We start from the raw sequence: 22,115 nt of genomic DNA, 5'->3' as shown, positions 1-22,115 counted from the left end.
CCTCGAAACTCACAGAGATCCAGCTGCCTCTGCTGCCTCCCAAGTGCTGGGATTAAAGGAGTGTGCCACCACTGCCCGGCTAAATATCTTTTTAGTTATTAATATTTTGGGCACCCTTCTACCTATGTGGCAGAGAATTACTCCACCCCACATAGTATAGGGGGCTGGACAAGCTAGCTATCCACATTGTGTCCAGGAGGAGGAAGACAAAGTGCCTGTGTAGAGCAGGAACAGAGGAGGTCTGCTTTACAGCTTGGGGCAAGTGCTATTGAAATGCATATTTCTGCTGATCTAGAGAAAGTCTTTGTCTGGGGTGGGAGGTAGGGACATGAACCATTGTGCTCTGTTTTTAAGCACACTGTAACCCTATGGGATGTGCTCTTGTCACTCAGGTCTCACTAGCCAATCAGGTCCTCCAGGTGACATGCCAGTCAAAAGTGGTGCAGGGTTCTTCCTGCTGCCATAGGTTTCAGACTTGGCTTTCAAGGGGAGCTGGTCCTATTGGCTTTGTGTGCTGTGCTGTGAGCCCTGCTGCAAAGAGTTGAGCAAAGAGCATGGCTGACCTAGGAAACCCTGACAAGGTGAGTGAGTTGCTTCTGTCTCCAGATAGGTTGAAGCAGATGGTGAGGTGTAGAATCCACAGTGGTCTGCCCTCCCAGGACCTGGGTGGGAACCTGCCTGTAGAATCTCAGTCCTCTGAGGTCCCAGTGGTACCTGAAACTCCCTAGATCCAGGGGCAGGCCTCTGAATCACTGCTCTATGGGCAGTATCTGCTCACAGACCTGGAAGTAGGGAGCTGTGCTTAAAAACATCTTTGAAGCTGGGTGGTGGTGGTGCATGAGCCAGGTGGTGGTGGCAGAAGCCTTTAATCCCAGCATTTTGGAGGCAGGGCCAGGTGAATCTCTTTGATTTTGGTCTACATGGTCTACAGAGTGAAATTCAGGACAGGCACCAAAACTACACAGAGAAACCCTTTTTCCAAAACCAAAAAAAAAAAAATCTTTGGACTTCAACATGCTTTCGGTGAACCCATGGAAAGCAGGATGCCAAACTTAGAGAATACCTTCTATTAAAATATAGAGGTTTAGTGTTTTGCATTTAATTTTTACATGTAAGATCCTCCAATTCCTTCCATTCTGGGCCTTGACTGGTCAATAAGAAGAAAAAACAAACTAGTTAATGAGCGACCCATAATCTCTCTTGCTTTTAGTGGAGAGTTATAAATGAAGAGGGACCTGTGCAAGAATTGAGTTTATTGATAAACTTTGAAGCTGGTGGAGTCACAGTGCAGAAAGGCAGAGGCAGGTTGGAGGTTGTCAGACTTCCAACTTCAAGAGTACTTGAGAATAGCTATGTGAAATTAGGTAATCAATTTTAGATGTTCCATGAATGTCCTGATTGGCCATTTCTTGGGGTCCACAGAAAAGGGCAATCAAGAATCTGGATAAAAGACTGACCTTGTCATGAAAACAAATTGCTATATTTACAGTAGTTCAATCAAAATATATGTAGGTAAAATGTGGCCATGCCTAATGGGACTGTTATTTTTCAGGTTTTAGATATACACCCAGAGCTAAAGGTTTGAGAAATCTTTCATGTGCTCTAACACAAATCCCTAGACTCTGGAGCACATGGCCATCATACCTGTTTCAACTTTTTTTTTTTTTGGTTTTTTGAGACAGGGTTTCTCTGTGTAGCTTTGCGCCTTTCCTGAATCTCACTTTGTAGTCCAGGATGGCCTCAAAATCACAAAAATCAGAGCCATAGCAAGAGATAGCCTCCTTTTGCAAAGAGTGGCCTAGAGCATGGAGCTTCTGCCTTTGTAAGAAATATCAGTAGCTTGAGGGTTAAAATCAATTGTTCAAGGGTCACTTTGAGTTAATTTTGTGGTAGTTGTGAAGTCTGCGCTTATTTACTTTCTATACACATAGAATCATAGGTCACAGGGTAACATTGTTCAAGATCACATTTTTCCTGGTTAATTTACCTTTGGTCTCTGATTTATTGTTGACTATATTTTTCTGCCTTTGTTTTTTGCTTTTCTCTCTATCCTCTTCATTTTTTTACAAATATTACACTCATTCTTGATCACTGCAGCTTAGTAGTAAGTATAGAAATCATATTATGTCAACCTGTGTACAATTTTTTCATAATTCCAGTTATCACTTTGAGTGTTTTCACTGTGAAAGTAGCTTTGTAACCAGTTATCCTGTTGTAAATGGTTGAACTTTGTTATTGGACTGTGTTCATTTTATGCTGTAAATTTACCATAAGCAAAAACTTCATCTTGATGCATCATGTTCACAAGGATCATTTATTTGCTTCTGTATTTATTTAGGTTGTTGTTTATATGTGAAAGACTTTGGGTTTACTGGATAAAACATGTTATGATTTTGGCAGTTGGCTCAACACATATTCTTTTTAGAATGACCTGAGTTCTGATACCAACACTCAAGTTGAGAAGCTCATAATTATCTACTATTCCAGATCCTGTATATGTATGGAAAACATTCTTTCTCATGCACAAACATATGCAAACATTGGAAAAAACCTTGTTTTCGAAATACTTATAACTTATAAGCAATTAGAGCAAAACAAGTTGTTTTAGGTGTATACTGATACATTCAAAATCTGTTTTTTATTTTGTTTTAAAAAGTTTTTATGTCTTCTCTTTGATTCAGACTTATAGGCAATCATCAGTCATAGGGGCAAATGGTGTCTAAGTGTTCCTAACAGACTTCCTTTTCTTTATAATAAAAGAATGAGATCCTTTTAGAAGTCAAACGATTTTCTATAAAATTAAAATATCAAAAACCTTGAAGTGAATTTCTTCAATTTTGGTTGCACACCCTCCTCACACAACACACTTTCTATTATTGGCAAAAGAAAGAATTATTGTACAGAATGTGTGCTGGTCAGTGATTTCTTGTAGAATGATTTTGATTAGAATTTTTTTATTCTTGTTTAAGGGACCATGATATATTTGTAGGTTTCTTTTTACTATTCCTTTTTTAATGTGGTGCCATTGATGTTGTTAGTTTTATTATCATTTAATTATATTGTTGTTCCTCTGGAAAATTATGGACCTTCAATAATTTTGTATTCTGAATATTTCTTGTTATGAGTTCATTGTTTATTTGATGGTTTGTGAATTTTTTGTGGAGATACAGTTTTAGTTTTCTCTTCTTGATCTTAGAGGCTTATCTCTTCCCATTTCCAGGCATATTTGTGGTTTCTGGTTGTTGCTATCTTTAGGTTTCTGTTTTTGATGCTTAAGTGATTAATATAATTAATACATTGGCTTTGGATCTTTAAAACCCCCTCATATATTATTGTCTTTTTCCCTCTAATTAGCCTCAGCTGTAAGCATAACATTGCCTAGAGTCATATGGGGGTACATCAGTTGAGAGTGTACCTAGACCAAAATATCTGGTTGCTAAATCTGAGCGAGATTGAGTTGATTTTGATTGATGTGGGAAGGCTCTTCCACGGAGTTGGTAATATCTCTAAGAAAGTGGGCCTGGGCTGGATAAGAGAGCTAGCTTAGGATGAGACAGTGACAGAGCAAGAGAGAAAGCCAGGAAGCAATGCTTCCTTACATTTTCCCTTCATTTATTAGCTTGATTTTTATCCTAAGCTGCCACAAGGAGGAAATGTGACCTAGAGGTATTAACAAAACAAAACAACAACAAAAAACAAAACAAACAAACCTATTAATTATCTGAATTGCTTCTGGTTAGAGAATTTAATCACACCAACAAAGAAGAAAGTTGAAATTAAAAAAAAAAAAGGAACCTAAAATGTGATTTTCTGACTGCAAAGGAGTTAAAATTGTTAGGTCTGTCCTTCCCATCTTGAATAGAATTATTTTGTTGTTTTGTTTTCCAGCCCAGGGAGGCCAGTTATTCATGACATCTTTCCTCCCAGCTTCTGATTGCTGGGGTAATATATCATGTGATTCTATTAATAAAAGTTTAGTGTTAAATCAGAAGGTCTGAGTTTACTGTTTCTTGTAGGGTTAGAAAGGACAGTGGTTCAGCCAATAGAGCTATATAAGAGAGTCCACAGAGACTGAGGGCATTTGTTCACATCCATTGTTCCATTCACACAATGAGGGAATAATATGGGGAATTTAAAAACAAATACTCAACAAGTTTAGGATAATGATAACCAAGTTTTACTGCTTGTCAGGTTTGTAAGAAAAGCTTACTCCATCTTACTCAACACCATCTGATTTACTCTGACTCACACAATTTAAGAGATGGATCCTAGAAAATAGAATTTTAAATAAGAATTATTTAATGTTGGTATTTGCAATTTACAGCCCTAGAAAGTTTCAGAGAAGTAGAAACTCTCAAGTTAGTGTAATGAGGAATCTTCACACTAGGTGATTACTTTCTAGTACATGTATTCTATATATTTTAAAGTTTAAGGACTTCCCCATCACCTGTCTATACTAATGGATGGTATTATAATTTGTATATCTAGAGTTGCCAACTTTGTTCTGTGACAAAGCTATCTATCTAATGTTTAGCACTAGAGATGTTTCTAATTGGTGTTAACAGCTTCATAGATCAGTGGCTATAGGGAATTTGGGTAATTGTAGCGACTATTGCTTTAGATAAAATAATATTAATCACTAAAATCTTCCCATTCATGAAATTCACCTAAGATGGTTCAGTAGTAAACCTGAGTTAGTTCTTGTTTGTTCAAAAAGCAATCACACAAGACAGTATATTTGCACTGACTTTAGGTGCCAGCAATTATTTTATAAAGTTTATTTACATGTATTAGTGAGATCTTGAGATGACTCATAAGTCAAAGCACATTGCTATACAAGTGCAATAAGCTTGTTCCTGGGAACTCATGATAGAGAGAACCAAGTCCTCAAAGTTGTTCATGGGCCACTGTATATGAGTTCTAGCATGTATGTGCACTACACATCAAACAGATACCCACATTACACACACCTCTCTTTCACACACATACACACATATACGTAAATAAATGTACAATATCCATATAAACATGCACACCACACAAAAATAAACACACTCAAATATGAACTATACATACAAACACAAAAACACACATACACACAAATACGTGCACAAACATAAAGACACACAAATATAAACAGAGACAAAGATCACATAAACCATACACACCACACAAACACATATACACAAGCACGTGCACAAATACACACACTTCACACAAAGAGACATACACAGACAAATATACACACATACACCCACAAAGAAAATTTTAAAACAGTGTTAGTATTTAAAGAACAATTCAGATATGTGTTGAATAAATTTGCACAGAACTGGATGTTTTTCTTTGGTTTATTATTTTTTATTTGTATGACATAACAGCATGTTCTGACAAGGACTTACCTTATAAAAGTAGTCATTCCTGGTAGCCATAACATAAATATTTGTCAAGTGTGATACTTTGAATACTTTGGCTACTATGAGGAGAAGTTGCATAAAGTAATTTTGCATTTAATATTAGTGGTTTAGAAGAATGATTTTGAATCTTTATCAGTACCATATAAGGCAGTAACTGTATATGATGGAAGCAGATGCAGAGATCCATAGCTAAGCAATGGATTGAGCTTTTGGAGTCCAGTCAAAGAGAGGGAGGGGGCTTGGTCCTGATTCAGCTTGATATTCCAGACATTGTCAAATCTGCATTAGAGACCTTGCCCTCTCTGAGGAGTGGATGGGATGGGGTGGGTGAAGGTGGGGTGAGCAGGTTGAGAGGAGGAACAGGGAACTGTGGTTGGTATGTAAGATGAAAAATACTTTTAAATGTTAAAAATAAATCAATCCTAAAAAAATGGCTGTTACTCTCGGAGACACTGAAATTTTAAAGACTTTTGAAGCTTAAGTAATAAAGTATTTTATATTTTGATCTAATAAAAATAGACTTTGTTCAGATTTGGTTTCATTTCTGACACATTCTGTTTCTGTAGCCCTAGCTGTTTTGGAATTTTCATATAGACCAGGCTGGCCTTGGACTTAAACACAGATCCTCCTGCCTCTGACTCACAAGTGCTGTGAATAAAAGCTTATACCAGCATGTCTGGCCTTCATTTAGGTTCTTTGAAAGAGTCTCAATATGTTTCCTTGATAGTTCTGGCATTTCTGAGCAGAGCAGGCTGGCTTCAAGCTCAGAGATCTGCTTGCCTTGAACTCCAGAGTCCTGAGATTAAAGTCTATGCTGCCACATCTGGCTGAGATAGTCTTTATATGTCCAATAAATATCAATGTAGGTTGTACTTTGAAAAAGCAGAATAAATCAAGGGGGGTAAAAATTTTGGGCCAGACATACTTATTTTGTGACCTGTTCTTTAGTTGGCTGAGGTGGCTTTTAATTCCATACTCATGAGAGGATGGCCTTTTCTTGTAGCAGTTAGCCCCACACAAGTCACTGCCCAGCTTATGATTTAAACATGTAAACTGTGACAATGTTGCTCCTTTTTTCATACTGCACAGGTTTCGGTTCAGAGTTAAAGAATAATTTTGTTTTACATTCACATCTGCTTGATTTCTGTTTGTTGTTTGTCCTTTGCGGTCCATGTCTTCACAAATTAGTTCTAAATCATGATTATTACCCAGCTTTTCTTTTAAAAATCTTATTTGCTCTTAGAATTATGATCTTTTGCATATCTTCGACTTATTATTCCAGACAATTTCATCTTGGAGTGAAACCCAGGCAGGGCTCATGCTAGGCATTGCTCTACCACTGAGCTGCTTTCTTCCTTAGAAATACTTGTGTGATGTTTGAACATTTTTTTGGTATGATCTCAGTAAATAGACAAAGCTCTTTGCTTAGTAAATCTTTTGTATGAGATTTTACTTCCTCTACGTTTCTTATAGTAGAAAATTTTGCTATTAGATGACTTCATTTCTCAGTTTTTAAGGCTTTTTGTTTCATATATCTTGTCTTTGAACAAAGACTCATGTTTTTCTTGTGGATAATATTGAGACTGTGTAAGGAATTGTCTTTCATTTTGTGACAAAGCCTAAAAAAATTGTAGCTAAATTATATTTAGCTTGTTTTTAAAATATAAATAATGAATTAATCAATATATCTGAGCTAGTTTTGTTGGGTAACTTTCCTGGAATTCATCAATACAGATCATGCTAGTCTCATTCTTGGGGTAATCCTACTACCTTCTAAGAACTGGGATTACAGGTGTGTGTCCAATAAACTATCATTTATATTCCAGTTACTTTCTCCCCTCATAAATGTCTAATTAAATGATTGTGTATTGCAGCAAATTTGAAATCAGCTAACAAATGTAGCTCTTGCTTACAAGTAGATAATCATTGGGCTAGATTTTTTTTATTCTTCAGTCGGAAGTTAGTTAGGATTTTTGAGTTCAGATTACTTAAATTCAGGACACATTTTCAGTGCTATGGTAGTATGGAGACATTATGTATATTTAAGAGATGCTATTATTACTTTTCTATAACAGAAACAATGTCCCAGAAGGATCCAGACAAATACAAATTAAGGAGTAAAGTTTTCCCACACTGCCAGAGTATGTTCTTCTAGGCCACTGAGAACAGTTTATGTTCCTTGTAGGGGAACTCAGTGCCTTGCTTTGTCACAGAGATAAACCTGTTTATCCAGTGTGGCTTTTAGGACCAGTTTGGGGTTTTCTAGAAGATAGTAGTTGTAATTTAAGGTTTCCCATGTTTGTACTTTGCCTACATGTATGTCTGTGTACCACTTGTATTTCTGGTACCTATCAAAGCCAGAAGTGGATGTAAGATTCCCTACAACTGGAATAAAAGATGAATATGAGCTTCCATGTCTATGCTAGAAATCAACCCCAGGTCCCCAATAAATGTCATCAATGGTTTTACTTGCTAAGCCTTTGCTACATCCCCTCAGTTTTTGCCCCTGTTATAGGAAATCTGTTTGATCTTGTCTCTGTTAGACTTTATTGCTATTGTGTATTTAGTTGAGGTTTTTTTTTTTTTTTTTTTTTTTTGCAACAGGCTCTCAGGTAGCCCAGACTGACCTTGAACTCCTTTGAATTCTTGAACTTATGATCCTTCTTCCATGTTTCAAGAAGTGCTGAGATGACAAGTGTGCACCACTACCACAGCTTTTATGGGTCACAGCATCTCCTCTGACTCCACCTTTTTTCTTGTTCTATCTCTCTTGCATTACCCACTTTATTCTGGTCTGCCTTGTCATAGGCCATAGCAGCTTCTTTATTAACCAATGGAAGCAACACATATTCACAGAATACAGCTGTGTATGTCCCACTTTATGACTTGGTGGGTTGGATAACCTCCAGCTGACACTGGGCAGTTCAGGTCATATGGTAAAGGGGTGGCCCACAGTCAAATGTTCAGTTTCTCCCAGTGACTGAAAATAATGGGAAGTGCTCTCATGCTTGACCATATTTATTTTTGAAAATGATTCTATGGTCACCAGTGACAGACACTTCAAATGACTTTAAGAGGTATTGTGTTGTTCTAATTCTCCAAAGCTCCTTTTCTTGTATGTAATTCAGTTTTCTCTCTCTCTCTCTCTCTCTCTCTCTCTCTGTGTGTGTGTGTGTGTGTGTGTGTGTGTGTGTGTGTGTGTGTGTGTGTAGACTGTGGCACAGGCTTTAAAACTCACAATGATCTTTCTGCCTTTGTGCCCAGTTTGCTGGCAGTAAAAGAATGCACTACCACTCACAGCTTGAAAAATAATTTTTATGGTCAAAGTCTCCTCTTCTTATGGTGGACAGGGAAGTGAGGAGATGGTGTCAGGACTCCTGACACTGGAGTTAGAAAATTAGTGAGTCTCTGTATGTACTGGAAATGGAAGCTGGAAGCACTGAAAGAATCTTCAGTGCTCTTAACTGGTAAGGTATTTTCCAACCTAAGTTTTCTGTTATTGATTATGTTTCCTGTCAGGGTCAGATACCAGATGCTGATTAAAAATCGAGTTCTCCTGAGAGAATTAACCTCAGACAAAAAATGGGCTCCCTAATTCTTTAGCCAATACAACATGGTCAGCCCATTATCCATATACATAAAACCAACTAATATGGATGCAGCAGATTGTATTAATGTATTTCAGCATACTTAATCACCCACACTTAAAAAGGGAGAATTTGGAAAGGATTTGAGAAGGGATGGAATGAAGAGATAAAAGAGGAAAATGATGTAATATCTCTTACTTAAAAAATTATGAAAATAAATTTTAAATAAAAAAGAGCTAGATTGACAGCTAAGCAATTAAGAGCACATGGGTGTTTTTATAGAGGACCCAGGTTCCATTCCCAGAACCCACATGGTAGCTAACCATTTGTTATAACTCTAGTCCCAGGCTTTCTTCTGGCCTCGGTAGGCACAGCACACAGACACATACAGACAAAGCACTGTATAAAAATTTAAAAAAAATATAAAAAGGGAAGAATGCAATTATTTACAATGATGTCATGGCCCTGAGCCAGAAAACTAGCCAGTGTTTGTTCAAATGAACTCCAGCTGGTCTTGCATGGAAACAGCGGTGACCTTCTGCTAATCCAGCCTGCTCAGAAGGAAAAGTAGTTTTGTTCTGAGGTTAACATTTAACATTTCTCTATTCTATTGGTGAGCTTTGCCTCTGTAATTCTTCTTTGTAATCCTAAGTATTTCATTTCTGGAATTCCCTCAGTTTCTGTTTTTTTTTTTTTATTTCCATTTTCAGGTCTTAAACAGTTGTATTTGTTTCCTTTAACAATCTGTTTGTTTTTTCTTGGCTTTATTTAAGAGGTTTATTGTTTTACTCCAATTGTTTGCATTTTCCTAGCTTTCTTAGAGGAGTTTATTGATTTCCTCCCATTGTTTGTTTGTTTGTAATTTCATGAATTTATGTGAAGTATTTATTCATCTTGTAAGGGGCTCCATCATCACTATATATTTGGTTTCAAGTTTTTTTTCCCTTGCATTTCAATTATTTTTGAGTATTTAGGGCCTGCTGTGGTAGGACACCTGGTTTCTGGTGGTGACATAGTGCCCTGTCTTTTATTACGTTCCTCTGCTAGGCATCTGGGTTTAGGGTGATAATAGGTCTAGGTGCTGGTTTATAACATCATCTTTGTTGGATGGGGGTTTTGTTCTGCAGTTGTATTTGTTCTCTGGAGTTTCAGAGTGTATGTTGAATGAGTGTTGCCTTTTTCCTGGCCTTCTTGGCTGGTGTGTTCAAGGGAGAATGTTAGTTGTGTTAGGGACTGGGAAAAGAGGAATGCAGGGGAGATGATCTTCCGAGGCACTGGAGGCATGGAGAGCGAAGAGAGTAAGCTGCCTCTGATGTTCTACTCCACTGATAGGAGCAACTTTTTACATCAGCTGTGGGGTAAGAGACAATGTGGTAGATCTGCAGACATCCTAACTGGTCTTCCAGAATATGAGTAAGTGACCAGAGGGTGTCTGCCCCAGTTGGGTGATGGGACTCAGATATGAGGTGAGTAGGGAAGGGTAGGTGGGAATGGTCTTTGGAATCCACAAGAGACATGAAAAGGGAGAGGAGAAGCTGCAGCTGGAGTTCTGTTTCAGCCCTCATGGCAACCCTTGAGTATTGGAACCCTGACATTGGGGAAGGTCTGTGCATAGTCTTCCTGGTCCCATAACCAACATCTTAATACTGATTCATTAGGTTCCCAGGGATCATTTATTTACTTATTTAGGCTTCTGTTGTGGCTAATCTTTGAAAGACATTTAGTTTATTGGAAAAAAAAGTAGTATTTGGGCTGCAAATGCCAGTTAGCAAGTATTCTTTTTGGGGGAGTTCAGATGTGAGCACCCAAGTTTGGAGGCTTATAATCAACTGCTATTCCAGATCCAGGGGATCTGACATGCTATTTGTTCTGTCACCTAAACACACATGGAAAATATTCTTTCACATACATACAAATATACACATACAATGGGTCTAGTCTTGTTTTCAAAAGCTCTTATGACTTACAAAGCAATTAGAGAAATTGAGTTGCTTTAAGTCTATAATAAAATCATACAATATCTTTAAAAAATTATTGTCTTTCATTTATTTAAAAAATAATTCATTTCCTCACTCTGATACAGGTTTACATCTAATCTTCAATCGCAGGAAACAAAACTATTTCTAAGTTTTCTAACAGACATCCTTTTTTATCAAAGGAGAATGAAATTGTATTAGTAGCCAAAACTATTTTCCATAATGTAGAAATAACAGGATTCAAGTAAGTGATTCCAATTTTGGTAGAACAGTCTCCTCACCTAACCCATTTTCTATTATTTGAGAAGGAGAGAACTGGAGTGCACAGGGTGAGGAGTAGTCAGTGATTTCTTCTATTTTGATTTTCATTAGAAACTTATAATTCTTTTTCAAGGGACAATGTTATGTTTGAAGGTCTGTCTTTTTCTGTCATTTTGTCCCCTTTTATCAGTGGTACCATCTGTATAGTGTGAGTTTTTATTAGTTATGAAATAGTTATGTTGTTTCTCTGGCAAATGATGGAACTTAAATTATTTTTATTTTATGGAAAATTGCTATATTATGTTAGGAGTTCATTAGGTTTTGATTTGAAGACTTTCTGTGGAGAAACTATTTTAGTTTTTTTCTTCTTGATCTTGTATTTCTTCATTTCTTGGTGTATCTGTATTACTATTTGTTATCATCATTATTTTTTTTCTCTTTAGGTTTTTGATGTAGAGGAATCATTGGGTTTGGTTTGTAAAGTCTCATATATTATTGTCTCTATTTACTAGTTACTTTCAAATGTCAACATTTCTGAGCTCACAGTCACCTTTGGGAACATCTGTTGAAGATGTGACCCATCAGAGTAGCTAGTTGCTAAGTTTTTGACAGATTTTGTTGATTGATGATGGAGAGGTGATATCCCTTCCACTGAGTGTGCAATATCCCTAAGTAAGTTGACCTGCACTAGATAAGACAGCAAGCTTCACATAAAAGACAATGACTATGTTAGAGAGAAAGCCTGGAAACAACAATACCTCATGGTTTTTGCCTTCAGTTGCTGGATTGAATATCTATCCTAAACACTGACAATGATGGATTGTGATCTGCCAGAATGAGCCAAATAAGCACATTTGTCACCTAAGGTACTTTTGTGTAGAGAATTGATTCAGAGCAAGAAAAAAGCAAGTTATAACAGAATGTGGTAAACCCAAAGTGATTCTGTTGTTCAAAGGTGGTGGGACTGGTGACTTTTGGGGGAATGTTGAACATATCAAAATTTAGATGGCAAAGGACATAGAAAGCTGCATTATGAGCTCAATTGGTTATTCTTGTAGTACTTAGAATAAAATACTGTTGAAAGTATTGCAAACAATGTAGGTAGAGGTCAAAGGATTTCAGTGGGAATTAAAATAGAGGTCATTTATGTGATATTTTGGACCCTAACTTTTCTTATTTTCCCATGCCCTCAAGAAATTGATTGAGTAAGGAAGAATTAAAAAAAATAATGGGGGCTGGAGAGATGGCTCATAGGTTAAGAGCACTGTCTGCTCTTCCAGAGGTCCTGAGTTCATTTCCCAGCAACCACATGGTTAATCATAACCATCTATAATGAGATCTGATGCCCCTTTCTGGCATATGGCAAACTTGCAGAAAGAACACTGCTTACATAATAAAAAAATAAATCTTTAAAAAAATAATGGGGCTTATTTCTTAGATGGAATATTAACTTTCTTGGATAGCTATTACTTATGGCTCATTCAGTACAACATTATAAAAATCAAGAAGTGGACATAAATAAATGAAAAGACTATTGATTGTAGAGAAAAAGAGCACTATGAATTTGCAGAAGGTAGTCAAATGCTGAACAGAGTCTGGAATGTTCAGGGAGATTATCACCATTAAAAAGAAGGCTCTTATTCTACATCAGAAGCCTAGCAAAGTGTCCCAAAGGTGAGAATCCATTCCTATATGCCCTCAGTTAATGGAGGGATTAGGTAAAGTGATTGCCATTCCGAGGAAGAAACTTTATTCAAAGCCTGCTGCAACTCTGGTCCAAGCATGGCAGAGGCCATCACAACTTAGAAACCAAATTTGAGGGAATCATTGATGTTGAACTTGTTCTGGAGACAAGAATGATATAAAATTTAAGATTATACATTGTTAGTCTGCATTTTCAGTTCAGCTCTGTTGTAGGAATCTGTGTTTGATATGGTAAGTGCTCCAATGAGAGGACTGTCTGAGTTCATTATATGACACTATGAGGATGAAGCCTGAGTAGTAGTTTGAGACCATAAGATGTTGAGATAATTAAGCTATGAAATATCTTACTAGAGAGCTAGCTACATATAGGGAATGGAGGTAACCATAGAGAAAGATGTATGAGAAGTTGTGGAGAGAGAGAGCCATCTAAGCCCTTTGAAAATGAAGCCTCATGTCTCTAAAACAGAGCTAGCTACCATATTCAATGGTTGCCCTGCTGGGTTTCAGTCTTCCTTTGGTCCAATCTTTCCTCACTGTGTTTTAGTTCCTTTCCTTTGGGATGGTAATGGATTTTCTGTGCCTTTCATATGTTGGAAATATTTAAATTGTTTTCTGATTTTATAATATGCCAGAGTAAAGAATTTGTCTTGAGTGTCAACAGAAACTTTGGACATTTCAACAGTAAAGGGGTTGTTGCAGACTGTGAGAATCATTGAAGTGACTAAATGCATTTTCTTTATGGAAGACACTTGAGCCTATAGTGACCTGGGTGAGAATCTAGTTAATTGAATAAAAAGCTCACAGATGGATGAGGTATTTGCACATGTGTCTCTCCTTGATGACTTTCTTTGGGGTACTTGTGGAACCTCTCATGATAAAATATCTCATTGGGACTGGTGATATGTGCTTCTATAGCCTCGACCCATTTCCTTTCCTATGTTTCTACTATGTTGTGGTTGAAATGAATGAGCCAGCTTCCTTCCTGTGCTGCCATGACTTCACCACCAGTATAGATAGTATTATCAAATCACATAAAATACAATTGATGGAATTGGTATTCAATGCTAAGCCACTTTGCTAGCCTGAATTTTTTTTAAATTTTGTTGTTCCTATTTTTGTTTCTGAAGAAAAGCTTTGACTGAGTAGCCCTGAGTCTCCTAAAAGTAGCTCTGTAAACCAAGTTGGCCTCCAACTCAGAGATTCACCTGACTCTTGCTCCCACATGCTGAGATTAAAGGTTGTTCAACATTTCAGGTTTTTAAATATATATTATTGGGTGATCGTCCTAGAGTATATGTTTTTGTACATGTCAAGCATTTGTTGTTTTGCTGAGCTTTACCCCCCAGTTTCAATTTTGCAATTCAGCAGAAGATACTATTCTCTTTCTAGATGTAGTGTCTGGGACTTCTGAGTCATTGGATTACAATTGTGTGACATTCTTCTTGCTTTTTTGTGTTTGTTTTGATTTTTTTAATGAATATGATTCTTTTGCCTATATACATGGATGTGCACCACATGTACACCGACCTGTCCTCACAGTAGTCCAATGAGGGTCTAAGAACCAACAATCTTCGAATAATGAACAGTTGTTTGATTTCCCCATATAAGCTTTGACAATTGAGCCTGTCTGTATACAAGACCAGTAAGAAATCTTTTACTTATGAGCCATCTCTCATTCCCTGTGTTGATTATTTATGATCATCATTGCTATTTCTAATGTTATCTTCTTTCTATTTGTAACTGTTTAAATGCACAGTTCCTTTAAGTAGGAATTATTAATGTACAGTTTAAACTGGAGCAATTCAGAGTTCTAGAAAATGAATAGAGAACTGGAGTGAATGCCAAACTCTTTGTAGGATCTTCAGTAAAAAAAATCTCTGAGTTCATCGTATCTTTTTTGTTTGTTTGAATGGAAGATTCAGTGCAGATGCAGTTAGCATAGACTAGGCTAACTTTCACCTCAGAAGCACATATACCTGTTTCTATCTTCTTAGTTCTGGGATTAAAGGGGTGAGTCAACATACTCAGCTTACAAATCTTCTCTGTAGTTAATAATTGTTTATATAATTTCTCTGATGGGTGCTCAGTACTGTTGAAGTGTTTGCTTGTCTCTCTATCTCTGTTAATAGGCATTTCTCTTGCAAGGTGGTATCCTTTTCAGAGCATTCAGAAATAATAGAGGTCAACCTCCTATTCAGTTTATTTGTGAAGTAATTTGATTTCATTGTAATGTCTGAGTTATAGAATTTGTGTAGCTATAAGCAGAATTATGTGGCTATATTCTCAAAGAAGCACACATTTACAATGTTGTATCATTCTTTTTGTTTTATACATATGGTTGGCATATTTATGTATGACATATTTTAGAATGCAGTGACCTATAATGAGGTGCATGTCGACATCACTCAGGAAGAATGGGCATTGATGGATCCTTCACAGAAGAATCTCTACAAAGATGTGATGCTGGAGACCTATATGAACCTCACAGCTATAGGTAATACTATAAATTTACCTCCACATTTTAAATAAAGGGACAACAGTTTCTTAGTTATTGATGCTCTTCTGCAACTCTGTTTGAGAATGAGGAAAAACAAGGTGAATAAATCAGATTTGGTTATAAGGATCTCTGAAGGTAGTAATGTAAAATTTTCAGTATCCTGTCGTATTTCATATATTTTCTTGTCCTATGTTTTAGGCTACAACTGGGAAAATCTTGAAGTTGAAGAACATTGTCAAAGTTCTCAAAAACATGGAAGGTAATTTTCTTGTAAAGGCTCATAGAAATGGGCCTCTGGATATACATAATTTATATGGATGTTTTAATTAAATGAAACAGTGTAAATAATTACAGCTTAAAATGCATTGATGATCACTAAATGCTCATAAAGACACATGGCAGGTAAGTGAATTGTGTTTGCAAGTGATTCTTTTAAGAAGGAAGACAAAAATGCCTATGACAAATCACCATTTGAATAATAGCATCATCAAAACTATGCTGTACAAATGGCAATCCATTTAGTTTCAAAGTATTTCATATTACAAAAGATATACTCATTGAATATGTGATAAGAATATATACACAACCTTGTAATAAGCAAATAGTCCATAGTATAGTTACTCATATAGTGGTTCTGTCTTTGCTAATTTTAGTTAAATAGGTAGTTAGAGTCAAGAGTAAAGTGGTGGTTGTTGTAGAGAAACATTATTCCCTATACCACATGTTGATGAGGAACAGAAAGTCCAACTGTAAATGAAATGTGGAAATATTCTTGGTGTTATTCTTTCTTTAATAGTTATATTATATGTCACTTTGAATACCAGCCATAAAAACATAAGGACATGGAAGAAGCAATGTACATCTCTCAATCTCAGAACACCTACAAGACATGTAGTAATCCAATGTTGAGTAAACTTGTTGAATGTGATTCAAGTTTACAAACAATTGGTTTTCCAGCTTCATTGAGAATATACCATCAGAAAGGCCCAAAGAGTTCTAGGACTCTGTAAATGCTTCTGTTTGTCCTGGTTCACATTGAAAATGTAGCATGACTCACAATATAGGTAACTTTATCAATGGAACAAGGGGCATAAATGTCCAAATTCTCCCAGTTCTCTTCAAACATGTTAAAAACCACAGAGAACAATGATGCCACAAATATTAGCCAGGTAATAAAGGCTCTTACCATCAAGGCATATTCAAATATGCAAAGTCATCCTTAATGCAGGGAAACAACAAGACTCTAAACAACATGTTACAACCTTAAGATCTCAGTTCTCTTTATACTTAGACCAAATTGTAAAATTAATTCATGAAGATATAAATACTCAACAATGTAATGAATGAAGTAAAGCTTTTAAATGTTTCAATTATTCTTGCAGGCATGAAAGAAGTCATACTACAGAGAAATCATATGAATATATTGAGTATGGTAAATCCTTTGAATATCATAGTCATCCTCAAAGGCATGAAAAAACACATACTGGAGAGAAACCCTATGAATATAATCATTATGGTAAAGCCTTTGCACACCCCACTCATCTTCAAGTACATAAAAGAACACATACTGGAGAGAAACCCTATGAATGTAATCAATGTGGTAAAGCCTTTACACAGCCATATAATCTTCAAGTACACAAAAGAATACATACAGGAGAGAAACCCTATAAATGTAATCAGTGTGGTAAAGCCTTTGCTCAACACAGTGCTCTTTATTTGCATGCAAGAACACATACTAGAGAGAAACCCTATAAATGTAAACAATGTGGTAAAGCTTTTGTATATTCTAGTCATCTTCAAGTACATAAAAGAACACATACTGGAGAGAAATCCTTTGAATGTAAACAATGTGGTAAAGCTTTTGTACATTCCAGTCATCTTCAAGTACATAAAAGAACACATACGGGAGAGAAACCCTATGAATGTAATCAGTGTGGTAAAGCCTTTACACAGCCATGTAATCTTCAAGTACACAAAAGAACACATACAGGAGAGAAACCCTATAAATGTAATCAGTGTGGTAAAGCCTTTGCTCAACACAGTGCTCTTCAACAGCATGAAAGAACACATACTGGAGAGAAACCGTATAAATGTAATCAGTGTGATAAAGCCTTTGCTCGACAGAGTGATCTTCAAAGGCATAAAAGAACACATACTGGAGAGAAACCCTATGAATGTAATCAATGTGGTAAAGCCTTTACACAGTCATATAATCTTCAAGTACACAAAAGAACACATACAGGAGAGAAACCCTATAAATGTAATCAGTGTGGTAAAGCCTTTGCTTGTCACTCTCATCATCAAAGGCATGAAAGAATACATACTGGAGACAAATACTATGAATGTAAACAATGTGGTAAAACCTTTGCACAGCCTAGTTATCTTCATGTACATAAAAGAACACTTACTGGAGAGTAACCCTATGAATGTAATCAGTGTGGTAAAGCCTTTGTTTGTCACAATGCTCTTTAATTGCATGAAAGTACACATGGGATAAAAACCCTATGAATGTAAACAATGTGTTAAAGCCCTTGTATGTAATAGTGAACTTCAAAGGCATACAAAAACACGTATTGGAGAGAAACCCTATGAATGTAATCAGTGGGAAAAAGCCTTTGCACAACACTGTCATCTTCAAAGGCATGAAATTACACCTATTGGAAAGAAACCCTATGAATGTAATCAGTGTTCTACAATCCTTTGGTCATCACTCTCATCTAAAAATTATAATATAACGCATACTGGAGTGAAGCATACAATTGTGATCACTGTGGTAAAGCCTTTGTTCATCATAGTGCTCTTCAATTTAATGAAAGAACACATAATTGAGAGAAACCATATGAATGTAAACAGTGTGGTAAAGCCTTAGCACAGCCCAATCATCTTCAAGTATATTAAATAACACATACTGGAGAAAAACCCTAAGAATGTAATCAATGTGGTAATGCCTAGTCACAACACAGAGCAACCCTAAAACTGTAGTTTAGTGTGTAATTGGTCTCTTAAAGTCTTTGCATATAACATTAGACTTTGAGGTCCTGAAAATAACTCATACCAAAGGCAATCTGAATATATATGAATTGTTATGATTTCAGGCCACATACTTACATTCAATTACACAAAATTAATTATTTTGGAAAAAATCTAAACAGTCAACAATCTGTTCAAGCATTATAATGTCTCTTCTTATTTTGTTCACACATGTCAACTAATATGGACAAAAGGCCTATAAATTTAAATGATAAGGTAACTGAGACAGGGTTTTTACATATCCCTGGATGTCCTGGAACTCATTTTGTAGAGCAGGCTGGCCTGAAACTGAAAGAGATACACGTGCTTCTGACTCCTGAGTACTGGCATTAAGGGTGTGCACTACCGTGCCCATCACTTTCCATCTTTTTGAGTTTCTGCTTTTGAAGGCTAACTGACCTACACACTTCTAGAAGACACTTCTCTTCAAATACATGAAATAATAAATTCTGGTGTAAAATTTCATAGATGTGTATCATTGCTTTTCTATTCCTTTGGTAATGGATCATATCTAAGTGAACTGAGAAAAGGATTTAATTTGGCCCTTGGTTCCAGAGCAATACATGAACCCTGTAAATGTGGCATGGAAACAAGTGTCAGACATTGCAGCCAAAGCAGGCAGCTAAGAATTCACATTCTTGTCCTGCAGCAGAAAGCAGAAAGTGTAAATTGGAAATGGTGTGCATATGTAAATACTCAGGCCAACCCTCAAAACTGATTTCTTCCAGCAGGGTACCATTTTCTAACTCTTCTCAAATATTTTCACAGACTGAAAATGATAGAGTACTCTGACTTCAAGTCTACATGCTTGCTTTCTTTTACATGGACTAATTCATGATGGAGAAAAACTCTGTAATCTTTTAGATGCCTCAAAACCCATATTATCAAAATTAAAATAGAAAAACATTCATGATTAAAAATTAGTTTAAAGATTTGCTTTTATTTTAATTATGCTACGTGTGTGTGTGTGTGTGTGTGTGTGTGTGTGTGTTTGTGTGTTTGTGTGTGTGTGTGTGTGTCTGTCTGTCTGTCTTCCTCTGGGTATATGAATGTTCATTCTGGTTCCCAAGAAGGTTAAACCCTTGGAGCTTCTTGCAAGAATTACTGGAAGTCATCCAAAACCTGATCTTGGTCCAGGTAATGAACTTGTGTTAAAAGCTTGATCATGTCTCTATCCCTGTCAATATTTTAAAGCTTTTTATATTCTCTTGATACAAGAAAATAGATAGGTACTCATATAAAAGAAAACTATTTATGTAAACAATTTGTTTAAAACTTTAAATAACACAGTTGTTTTCAGTGTCATGGAAAAAAACCTTGTTTAAGTCTTTTGTTGTAGATTTGAAGTAAATAAATTATTAACCAAGTTAACTGAAGACTGATATGAAGATCCCATTGCAGCTTCTATTTGGCAACATTTGAGTAAGATACTGAAGTGTGGGATATAAGGCAAATTCAATTAGTAAAGTTTATTTTGTGGTCCTTATATTCATTCTGTGGCTTTTGTTCACCTTCTTTGGCACTTTCACTTATTCAGAGGTACTTATCTGCTGCCTTGTATAGAATGGGATGACTATCATCTAAGTGGTTCATTTTTATTTAACTCTCAGGCAGTATGTGATCACACTTTTCAAGTAAGGGTGTTTGTGAAACAGTGGTGGATGTTTGTTCATGGTTTTATTTTTAATATTTTTTTCATAAATTTCCTTGAAATGTTGTTTGTTATCTGCTTGGTTTGAATGTCAGTAATTAGTCATGGATACATTAGAATTCATGATCCTTGTGTGTCAGTCTCCTAAGAACAAGTTTAAGGGTAGATGATGTGCTTTCAATGATTGTTGTTTTGTCAAAAGTGTAGGAAAAGGGGGATGGGTAAAGAAACCCACAATGACCCTGGAGCCCAGAATTAGGGAAAGATGACACAGATAAGGCTAGTTTAAAAAAAGCACAGAGCCGGGCGGTGGTGGCACACGCCTTTAATCCCAGCACTCGGGAGGCAGAGCCAGGCGGATCTCTGTGAGTTTGAGGCCAGCCTGGGCTACCAAGTGAGTTCCAGGAAAGGCGCAAAGCTACACGGAGAAACCCTGTCTCGAAAAAACCAAAAAAAAAAGAAAAAAAGAAAAAAAGCACAGTTTGGCTCAAATCAGTGCCATGTCTGCCCCTGGCCAACAAACTTGTGAAACTAACCAATCACAGAATAGGATAGTAGAATCCTGTCCCTAGGGCTCAGAACCAGGGGAAGAAACACAACTTATGTTTTGGACCTGAGCCAAAGAAATGAACTAAGAAAACATGCCCTGACTCTGAAACTGGTGCCAAAATAACACTCTTGGTCTCTAGAATCAGAGTCAGTGAAATAAATATGCCCTTCCCTTAAAGGTAGTGTCAAAAAGCCAAGAAAGACCAGTGAAAGGAAAACATTTTTTTCCTGTAATCGGGACCATCTTTGTCCTAGCCCACAAAACTGGCCAAACACTGGGCAGAAAAAATACTGATTGGTTGACTCCATCCCCAAAACATCCTATATAAACTGCCCTGCCTGGTCAATTGTCCTCTCCACCCTGGTAGAAAAAGCAGCTACTCTCCTGGACTCCTCCTACCAAAAAATCTCAAAAGTGTTTTGGGTGTGAAGAGCTTCATTCACTGGTGCACGGAAGAACCTTATTGGGATGTCCCAAGTTGTTTTTAGCAAGGGGGAGCTGAATAGAAGAACCTTACTAAGATATACCATAATGGATTGAGCAAGGAGGAGCTGAACAAAAGTACCTTGCTGATATGTTTCAAGTGCATTGAGCAAGGGGGAGCTGAGCAGAAGACAGAGCAAAAGACCTGAAAAGTAACCCTTTTGTCCTGAGCCAGAGGAGACTGCTACATTTTTGTAATTTCTTTGGCCAGAAAAGCAGGGCTTTGCTAGGAAGCCCCCTTAAGAGGGCGCTGAACAAAGCTCAGCTGTAGTGGGTCTCCAGGAGAGGAGGAGGATTGCTATATCCTGCAGGGAGACCATCACCCATCACACCACGTATAGCTTGACTTTTCTGAAGAGTCAGGATACCCTTCCCTACTGAAGTACTTCCAGGCCTGACTTTCCTGAGAAGTCAGAAAATCTTCCCTCCAGGGTTGGGCTAAACAGCTCCAGGTTTCCAAGACACCTGCCAGGCAGAGTTGTTGTTTTGAGCAGCTTGAGGTGTCTGGGATACCTTGCCCTCTAGGACTGAATTGTCTTTTTGCAGTTCCAGCTATCAGAGCTGTGCTAAGCAGCTCAAAGTGCTTTCTGACTCTCAGGTAGTCAGGATACCTTTCCTCAGATTTGCAAAGCTCATGTTTTGGTGACAAAATCTGGAACCAAACTCAGAGTTGTTGTAAGTTTTTACTTACAAATACATTTTAATGAAGTTAATTTTAAAATAATTAAGAGAGAATAAATCATTAAATATTTCATGTATGTATCCAAAGAAACATTTTCATCTATCTGGAAGAGATGTAATAATTTAAGGGAGTCAGTAATCAACTGTATATTTCACAATAAAATTAATGTGCTATGAATATGTATACATTATTTAAAGTCCTATGCATCTTCATGTCCTCATCTGTTATGCAGTTGGCACATCATCCCAAAGTATTGTCTTCTAAGGGAATTATCCAGAGA

The 22,115-nt window shown here is 36.8% G+C and overlaps 1 protein-coding gene across 1 annotated transcript; it reads left to right on the top strand.

Moving 5' to 3' along the window:
* Nucleotides 1–554: 554 nt before the first annotated feature.
* On the top strand, nucleotides 555–17,107 carry LOC131900928 (zinc finger protein 431-like; the record flags this gene model as incomplete). The annotated part of the gene is made up of 4 exons (XM_059252243.1): nucleotides 555–581; nucleotides 15,310–15,436; nucleotides 15,638–15,698; nucleotides 16,906–17,107. Coding segments are annotated over exons 1-4 (417 nt in total), but the record flags the coding sequence as incomplete, so codon positions are not given.
* Nucleotides 17,108–22,115: the final 5,008 nt, after the last annotated feature.

This window comes from Peromyscus eremicus, unplaced genomic scaffold (genome assembly GCF_949786415.1).
Source record: "Peromyscus eremicus unplaced genomic scaffold, PerEre_H2_v1 PerEre#2#chrX_unloc_1, whole genome shotgun sequence".
In the NCBI taxonomy this organism is placed as follows: Eukaryota; Metazoa; Chordata; class Mammalia; order Rodentia; family Cricetidae; genus Peromyscus; species Peromyscus eremicus.
This window is presented reverse-complemented; position numbering and strand designations above follow the sequence as displayed.